Consider the following 10,194-nt stretch of genomic DNA (forward strand, 5'->3'; position numbering starts at 1 on the left):
AAAAAAAAAAAAAAAAAAAGGAAAGGGGTCCCTCCATTGCTGCAACCGACACACCTACACAGCCATCCTACTGCCATAAATGTGCCACAGCCAGGACTACCAGACCCAGCTAACTCGCTTTAAAATTAGTTTTATTATTGAGTTACAATAATTTTCTTATATTTTAAATATGTCAGTACTTTGTCAGATATTTACAATACATATTTAGTGTGACTTAATTTTAACATCATGTCTGTGTATCTGTGTGTGTGTGTGTATGTGTGTGTGTGTGTGTGTGTGTGTGTGTGTGTGTGTGTGTGAGGACCCGAGCTCATGTCCTAAAACCCACATAAAAACACTGGGTGTGGTGCACACAGCCAAAACTCTAGTTTGGGGAAGGCTGGGAATTCCTAGGATCACTGTTCAACCATTTTAACCTCATTAATGATTTCCAAGCCAATAAAAGACCCCGTTTCAAAGAATAACTTCCAAAAATTATTGGAGGATGACACCCAAGGTTGTCCTCTGGCCTACACAGACACATAACCACACCCACACTATACACACACACACACACATACACGTGCACACTTAAAGAAAGAAAAATTACCAGGTTTTGAAATCAAGCTAATGATAAATATATAGAGAGCCAGCTACTCAGAACAAGACAAGGAGATGACTTGTATCCAGGAGTCTGAGTGCAATCTGGGCAATATAGGGAGACCCCAACTCATAAATCAGGTAAATTTGTTTTTAAAATATATAGCAACAGGAACAACATTCCCAGAATACGGCAGGGAGTTGTGGAAAGGAACAGCCTAAAGCCAGCCCATAGTTTTCCTTAAATACTTTATTCTAATTTTTGAGCAAATGTCTATGATAAAATTCAAAAGACACAAGCAGGTGTGAAGCAAAAATGACAGCTTCCCTCCTATCATGCTCAGCTTCTCAGAAAGAGTTTCCTTAAGTTGTGACCCACACCTTCAACAATTTCCCACTGCCATAACCTGAGTCAGACCCAGCACAGCTCCTCCCTTGGATTAATGCCATCGCCATTAACACTTGGCACACTGTTAGCACTTTCCCATGAACTCCTTTATGGGTCTTCCACTGGCACTGACACTGTCTTCTTTTCATTATGTGTATCCCTAACGCTTCAACTCTTGATGTACAATATCGAAGGTCTGTTGAGTAAATTAATAAATAACAAATGAAGTGCATTGTTTCTAGGATCCTGCTGTGAGGTGTGACTCAAGCAGCAATTCACACAGGTCAACAGAGTCCATAGTCCATCTTGTAATAACCTCTCCCCAGAGGAGAGTTAAACAAACGAGTCCTCTGTCCTTGTAAATCTGAACGCACAAGAACTGATAAGGTACTAAGAGTACTCCCCAGAAGGCTAACTAGCTGTTTGTTAAGGTACTTAGAGTACTCCCCAGAAGGCTAACTAGCTGTTTGTTAAGGTACTAAGACTACTCCCCAGAAGGCTAACTAGCTGTTAAGGTACTAAGAGTACTCCTCAGAAGGCTAACTAGCTGTTAAGGTACTAAGAGTACTCCCCAGAAGGCTAACTAGCCCTGTGGCCCTTTGTTTCTTCATATAGGCTAGGGACTCAAAACTCCCTGACTTTCTCCTAAACCCTGTAACTTACTGAAGGTCTGGAGACTAACATATTTCCCAAACGGCTGGTAGTGCCCTTCTTTCTCCACATTCAGGATGCTGCTCCACGGTATAACTTTTCTAACCATTACAGAGATGGACCTGGACATGGGTATAATAAGGAGGAAGTTGTGTCATGTTCTTGCAAAAATGCTTACTGCTCCTTTTAGTGAATAGCTGAAGCTCTGCTTTTTCCAACAAATGTGCTGTCTCTGAAAAAAAATTAATTCTTTGAAATTTTCATACAATGCAATATGGGCATATTCACCACATACTCCTCCCAGATCCATCCTTAACCCTCAACTTTGTGTCTTTTTTAAAAATAATTCAAGTCTAATTTGTACTACCATATACTCCTGGTAACACCCAATGGAATGTGGTCAGCCTAACAGTGGACATACTCCATACGCTTAAGGAAAACTGACTCTCCCCTTCATGTTTCCTCTCTTGAAACAGATCTCGGATATAGTAGCTCTAGTTGTCTTGAGACTTGCTATATAGACAGGCTAGCCTCAAACTAAAATATGGAACTGTCACTGTCTCTGCCTCTCCAATGTTGGGATTAAAGGAGTATGCCACCGTACCCAGCCCATACTGTGTCTCTTTAAAGGGAAAGGGATGCTGAGGTCAAACAACTTACACAACTAAAAAGGATTACAACAGAACCTGAGAACTAGTAAAAAGAAGAGATGCTTTTTGGTCTGTTTTCTATTTTTGAGACAGTCTCTCTAGATAGACTCTGGCTGTGCTGGAACTATGTAGACCAGGCCTGCCTTTGCTCCCAAGTGTTAGGATTAAAGACATGTGTCACTACACTGTCGTAGGACAAAATATTTCTTTGGGGAACGAATATGTAAATTTTGACATTTTAGAATTGTATCTTTCATTTCTCGTTTTGTTTTGTTTTTTTGACACAAGATCTTACCTTAACTCAAGATGACCCTGAACTGGAGGCAACTGTCTTGTCTCAGCTTTCCAAATCCTGTAATTGCAGGAGTTCACCATCTTACCTAGATCATCTTTTATTTCTTTCCCTACAGCACATGTGTGGATGCCAGAGGGTAACTTGCAGCAATCACTTCCCTCCTACCTTGTGAGCCCCAGAAACTGAACTCAGGTCACTGGGCCTAGTGGCATTTGCCTCTAAGCCCTTTCATCAGCCATCATCCTTTTTTGGATGTTAGTAATTTGGTCTTTTTTTATTGATCAATCTACTTCAAGATTTATAAATTCTGTTGATCTTTTATTTAGACTTAATGATTTGTACTAGTTCCCAGTATTTCTTTTGATTATATTTTTACTCACTTAAATATATAGCATATACTACATTTTGAATGTTACTATGATTAAAATAAAAAAAGAAATCTTAAATGGACCTTAAAGGAATGAAGAGCCAAGAAAGTGGTAAATACATTACATCTTAACAAACAGTAACTGATTAAAGCATATTAATGTGTTGTGTAACAGAAAAAGAATGAGATACATAATAATTATATTTGAGGAAGGAGTCAAATGAATGAAGGTTCTTTTGATCCTTTTACTGTCTGTGGGGGAGGAAGGGACATATTAACTTTGGTTGTCATACTGTATGATGATCAGAAGGGAAGCTCCTGATGCTGCCTTCTCAGATCCCCTTGAGCCCTGTCTTCTCAGAGCTGAGGCTTACCTTCTCTACTCCAGCACCGCTGTCCTGGCTCAGCTTCCTTGGCTGACAAGAGTCCAACCTGAAGTCACCAAGCCTACCTGTCCTGAGTTGTCACTGTACCTTTCAGAGCTGTATACAATGCCACACTATTAAAATGAGAACCAGGCATGTAGTTCAGATGGGAGAGTGCATGACTCACAAGTATACACCACCCTCGGGATTCATTCCCAGCATCACATAAAACTAGGTGTGGTGGCTCACACCAGCAATATGGCTCAGCAGGTAAAGCAGTTTGCTGCCAAACCTGACACCCTGAGTCCATGCCTGGACCTACGTGGTGGAGGCTGAAACTGTTAGCTCTAAGTTGTCTTCTGACCTCCAACATGCAAGGGAAGGCAAGCATGCACCACCTCCACCTCCACACACGACAGACAGACAGACAGACAATTTTTCTCTCCCTTCTCTAGGCTGCTCAGAGGTGTTTCCTTGTGGCCCTCTTTATAACTGCACATTCCAAGAAGGCACATTTGCCAGGAGGTGCCTGCATCTACTCACAGCTTGAGGCCGCCATGCTAACACACTGGACCACACAGTATTTCCCCTTGCATTTTCCCTGTTCTTCCTCAACACCGATCCCCAGGTGGCACCTCTCAAATGAAGTAACAATACTTTAGCTTTGCCTTATGTTATTTTCTAGGGAACTCAAGTTTAGAAATTCCACTAAAGAATAAAAACAACATACAAGTTTCTAACTAATTAGGAAAAATTTAGAAAGTTTAAAAATATAATTCAGAAGATGCAATGGTTTAAACCAATACCACAATGTATAGTTTGACTCCCCAAAGAACCAATGGTTACATGTACACTTGAATATAAGGGTACTAAGTATAGTTATTGTACTACATATTAATTTAATTTATACACTAAGTGTAAATGGACTAAGTGCTTTAATTAAAAGATAAAAATTGTCAGACTAAATGGCAAGAATATGAAGGGTTTAGGACTAATTCAGGATAGAATGCTTGTCTAGCATGCAGGAGACTGTTTAAACTACAGCACTCAAGGAAAATGTGCACATTTGACATGAGCCCCTAATACATGACCCATTCCCCCAAGAAAGTACACACTTAGTGAAAGAACACCAAAATAATATATTATGAAGTTACAAGAAGGAAATAGGAAATTAAAGACCCAAGTTTTGATTACCATTCTCTGTGTCTCTGTGTCTCTCTTTGTGTGTGTCTCTGTCTGTCTATGTCTCTGTCTCTCTCTGTCTCTGTCATTCTCTCTCTCTCTCTCTCTCTGTGCTAGGGATGGACACTAGGCCCTTACACACACTAAACATGTGCTTTTATGCTAAGAAACACACCCAGCTTCTACTTCTGTAATCTTTAAACAAGACTAATGTTTCTCTCAATGATTATGAAAAAGTAAATTCCCTTTGAAACATTGCGACAATATTCATCGTAACCTTATCAAGCATGGAAATGAAATCTAAAACTGGGACTATCCCCTCTGACAATGAGTTTAGGTCTTTGCTCTGATTTCATTTCTGTTGAGGTGATAAGATGTTCCAACAGAAAGCAAAACAAAGGGGGAAGGATTTGGCTAAAATTCCAGTCCTTAACAGCAAGGAGGTCACCAGATGGGAAGCTTGAGCCAGCCAGTCACACCAGACCCATGGTCAAAATCAGACAGAAATAAATGCACCCATGCTCCTCTAGCTTGCTCATCAAGCTAATTCAGAACTCCATGCCAGAGAATGGGTCCACCACCAACGAGTTGAGTCTTCCTGCATCAATTAGCAAGATAATTCTATGTCTATACTTGACCACAGGGCAAGCTGATCTAGATAACTCCCCAAATGAGGCTCTCTCCTGAGGTGATTCTGTATTTCAACAAGGTGACAATTGGAGGTGCCTAGTCTTGAAATGCTAAGTTTGGTTGATATACATAGGAGTCCTGCCCTGTTCTGAATATAAATGGAGTAGATGTGAATTGGGGGGCTGAGTGGGGGACTCGAGGAGAGAATGCGGGGGGTGTGGCTGGGAGGAGAGAAGGGAGGAAAAACTTGTGTCAGAGATATAAAAGAGAATAAGAAAAAAATAAAAAAAAACTAGCTACCACAGTCTCTAATACATCCTGGTGACTTTTATTTCTTCTTCCTTTTTTTTGTTTGTTTGGCTTTACTTTTTTGAGACATTTCTCTGAATAGCCCTGGCTGTCCTGGAACTTATCCTCTGTAGACCAGGCTGTCCTTGAACTCACAGAGATCCACTTGCCTCTGCCTCCCAAGTGTTAGGATTAAAGGTGTGTGTCACCACAGACTGGCTCTGGTAACTTTTCAAGAGGAGACATTCAAAGTCTTTCTTCTAAGCATGGCAGGAGTAGGAGATAAAGACCATCCTGGCTGTGCTAGAAACGCATCTTACAAGGAAAAGAGACAGCCGCTGCCTGTAACAGGAGCGATGTTTACCTGCTACACTTCATACAAGGGGCAAATTTCTGGAATTTACAAAGAATTGCAGAAAATACTAAGGGTTTAAAAACTGCCAGTCAACAAACTGGCAAATAAACTGAAAGGACAGTTTGAAATATAAAAACAAAAACAAAAAAAAGTGGCCATTGAAACCAGGGCCCAGACCTTAGTAGGCCCTGAGACCTCAGCACAACTGACTCCCTGATAGAAGCGCCATTTGGGTCATACACTCAGCACTTAACACAGCACCATCTGCCAAAACTGAAACAAGGCCTCATCCACCACACTCCATAGAGTCCTGGAAAAGTCTCAAAGTACACTATTTCGTTTCTCCAGTTCTGCTTCTGGGTCTTGTTAACTGAAGTATGTCAATTCCCAACATGGTTTTTGTGCTAAAAGATCATCCTGAAAAAGGCTCAGTGCTACACTGGGATCCTGAGCACCCATTTGTGTACCCAGCAGGGTAATAAAAACTTAAACCCACGTCTGAGCAGTCTCCTCTGGTGAATATCCCACAGAGCCATAAATATTTTTTATTAAATATTTTTCAATATCCCTAGCCATCAGGCAAATGCTGAGATACCATCTAACCCCAGGAGGGCTACCATCAATAAATCTAACAAATGCTGAAAATGATATAGACAGAAAGAAACCCTTACTCACTGTTGGTAAGGGTGTAAACTAATACAGACACTGTGGGATTGAGTTTGGATTGTCCTCAAAAAGTTACAAAAAGAAGCCTGACGTGGTGGTACACGCCTTTAATCTGAGCACTCAGTAGGTAGATCTCTCCGAGTTGAAGGCCAGCCTGGTCTATAAAGCTGAACAGGTTCCAAAAGAGCCAGAGAGACCCTGTCTTAAAAAAAATAAAAATAGGCCTACTGTATGATTCCATTATTTTACTCCTCACTATACCCAGAGAACTCTGGACCTTACCAGAGAGACATTTCCCATGTTTACTATTGCTTTATTCACTAGAGCAAAGAATTAGAATCAACTTTCCTGCCCATCAACATATGAATGGATAATGACAATGTGATACACAAATAAAAATGTACTACTATTTAGCTCTAAAAGAAAATGTGATTACGTCAGGCAATGATGGTGTACAATTTAACCCTAGCACTCAGGAGGCAGAAGCAGGCAAATCTCTAAGTTCAAGGTCAGCCTAGTCTATGTGAATTCCAGGACAGCAAACCTGCCGCCCCTCCTACCCCAACACAAACAGCCAAAAAAAAAAAAAAAAAAAATAGCAAAAGCAAAGTGATTGCAACATTTGCAGAAAAATGATCGATCCAGAATGTATAATATTAAGTGAGGTCACATGACCTCAGAAAAAGGTGCATGCTCTTCATATGCAGAATACAGCCAATAATATATGTGTACTTATAAACAAATGTGTAAGTGGAGGCAGGACAACATATAGGAAAGAAGAAAGCCTAAGTCTTAGAGGATGCAGAAGGACTGCAAGCAGGAAATGAATTCAAAGTGTGAAAGGATAGAAAGCTAACTGTCTCTAGTTCAACTCTGACAGGGATTTTTTTTTTTTTTTAGTTTGGGTAGTGGATATGTGCATAAAAATGCATTCAAGAGTTAAATATAAATCCAGTGTGAGGCTCTATAGCTTCTAACTAGCTATTCAAATTGTAAAGAAGTTCACTGACTTGTACAGTCTTTGGGTCTGTTTTGTTTTGTTTTGTTTTGTTTTTGGAGGGGGTATTTATTTGCAATGCTCTTTTATAATAAAAAATTGTTTTTAATTTAAAAGCAATTAAAAAAAAAGAACCACTGAGTGTAGACTCAGTGTATATGAATCCTAAGAAAAACATCCAGTAGACTGGACTCTGGTCACTCAACTCTGTGTGTGTGTTGTATTCATTCGTGTGAATGTATGTTTGTTTGTTTTTTTAAGAGCATTTCTTGGGAAGGATGTGGTAACCAGCAAAAGGGTCATTTAGTCACTGGGAAGGGATGGCCCTTGCGCAAGATGATGTCAGTTAGCAAGATGAACAAAGATGTGCAGATGAAAGCAGTGACTAACCAAAAGCTAATAGAAATCTAAATGACTTGAGTGTGGCTGGAAGGATGAGATGAAGGGGCACCATACAGAGGTAATTAAAGGAAAAGGCCTGGAACACGGTCCTGTGGATCACTCCGAAAGGCAGAGCCCTGGTACCTGACAGTGTAAAGAAGGAACTCCTACAGAGAACAAGAATATCCCTCGTACAACATACCAGGTAATGTAAGGGTGGATTAGAATGTGCTGTTCTGTGGATTTATTTCTGAAAGTAAAACTTGCTGTAATTAGAAATTGATTTCCCAAAATAAAGTCTTGTTTTTTGTATGATAGTATACAGTTTTCAGTTTTTAAAAAAAAAAAAAAAAGCATATTTTGGAGCTGGACAAATGGCTCAGTGATTAAGAGTATTTGCTGCTCTTGCGCAGGTCCTGGGTTCAGTTCCCAGCACCCATACTGGCAGATTACAACTGCCTTTTAATTCCACTTCCAGGAAATCTGATGCCCTCCTCTCTGACCCCTGTGGGTTCCTATACTTAGGGTAAACAAACTCATGTAGACACTCACACATGCATGTAAATAAAAATCTAAAATGGAAAAAAACTGCAATTATGACATCAATTTAATCATTACAAGTTATATCTATATGTATATGTGTGTATATATACACACACACATATATACACACACACACACACACACACTAATGAGTTAGAATAAAAATGGCTCAAAATAACAGAAAACAAAGTTAATTAAATTTTAATGCATATCGGTGATAGAATCCAAATAAAAATACTCTATTTTCATAGTTAAAAGTTTCTTAAATCAGATCTTCTTTCAAAGTGCTTTCATGTTTTAATTAGAGAATCACTTTATTCAAAAATCATTTTATTTACAGTTACAACTTTTGTTTTGTTTTTAAACCCACTCGATGTGTGTGTTCTTCATATTGATATTAAATACCTGAAGGAGTTGGGATCTTATGAATACAGCCAGGACAGCAGTGGAGAGAGTCATGAACAAAGACATCGCAGTCCACACAAAAAACATTTTGGCACACTGTGCAAACATAGACCTGCAATGGAAAGGAGAAAGGCAGATAAAATTAGTTTCCAAAAGTTAAGAACTGCATAGCCAAAAGACAATTCAGTTGCCTTGTTCCCTATATTCTTCAATGTTTCCCTACCCTCCTACACACCTTATTAACCCCAATGTGTTAAATCTAACACAATTTCCTCAAACCTCACACATTTTTTCCCTCTTCAGCCAGCCCTTTGGAGCTCTTAGAGAAAGGCCTTTCAATTGCAGTATATGGCAAACAGAGCTGGGAGGGTAAACACGCACTTATAATTCTAGCACTTGGAAAGTGGAGGCAGTGGGAGAAATAGCCTTCCCAACAGGTTACCCAATATCAATGGTCAAACCTGAAAATACATAGCAATGCACAGAGCAGCCTTCGCTTGTGTATTTAGGTACGGACAGACAGACTGACGGGTGGGTGGGTGGATGAATGAAGAGCTCAAAGGATGAAGCACTTTACCATGCAAACATGAAATTTTTTGTTTTTTGGTTTTTTCTTTCTTTTTGAGATAGGGTTTCTCTGTGTAGCCCTAGCTATCCTGGAACTCACTTTGTAGACCAGGCTGGCCTCGAACTCAGAAATCCGCCTCCCTCTGTCTCCGGAGTGCTGGGATTAAAGGCATGCGCCACCACACCCAACTAATACTATATTTTTAATACTTCTAAACTAAATGCAATGTTGCTTGAAAAACCAAAAAGTATTTAAAATCTCTCAGTAGTAGAATAAGAATGAGAATGACAAAACTATTTAAATTATTTTGTTCCCATTTTACCTCTACCTTATTGTCTTTATAGGGAACAAACTTCTTATGGTGTCACTGTTTCAGTATTTCTTGTGTATTAATGTTGAAAAGCCAATAAACTTACATGTTGGTCTTTCAATTCCCCCTGACATCCATAACAAAACCTGAAAAAAAAAGTTTGAGAATCATTTTTCTAGTTTTCACTCATTAAAATAATTTAATAATTATATGTGACTTTTAGGGAGAGTCTTAGTTTTGGATTTTTGGGTTTTTTTTTTTTTTGATCTTTCAATATGAGTTATATTTTTTTCTTTTTCCAATTTTTTATTAGGTATTTTCTTCATTTACATTTCAAATGCTATCCTGAAAGTCCCCTATACCCTCTCCGCCCCCTGCTCCCCTACTCACCCACTCCCACTTCTTGGCCCTGGTGTTCCCCTGTACTGGGGCATATAGTTTGCAAGACCAAGGGGCCTCTCTTCCCAATGATGGCCAACAAGACCTTCTTCTACTACATATGCAGCTAGACACAAGCTCTGAGGGTACTACTTAGTTCATATTGTTGTTCCACCTATAGGGCTGCAGATCCCTT

At 39.5% G+C, this 10,194-nt stretch overlaps 1 protein-coding gene across 4 annotated transcripts in view; it reads right to left on the reverse strand.

The window, feature by feature from the left end:
- Window positions 1–10,194, reverse strand: part of LOC110307932 (general transcription factor IIH subunit 2) — a 50,819-nt gene that overhangs the window by 19,459 nt on the left and 21,166 nt on the right. For all 4 annotated transcript variants that reach the window (XM_029468288.1, XM_029468289.1, XM_021180220.2 and 1 more), the window contains exons 15-16: window positions 9,727–9,766; window positions 8,743–8,854 (exon numbers count right to left, since the gene is read on the reverse strand). In XM_029468288.1, coding sequence (XP_029324148.1) covers window positions 8,743–8,854; window positions 9,727–9,766 — 152 coding nt within the window. The remainder of the gene's footprint in view (window positions 1–8,742; window positions 8,855–9,726; window positions 9,767–10,194) is intronic.

Source organism: Mus caroli, chromosome 13, assembly GCF_900094665.2.
Source record: "Mus caroli chromosome 13, CAROLI_EIJ_v1.1, whole genome shotgun sequence".
Lineage (NCBI taxonomy): Eukaryota > Metazoa > Chordata > Mammalia > Rodentia > Muridae > Mus > Mus caroli.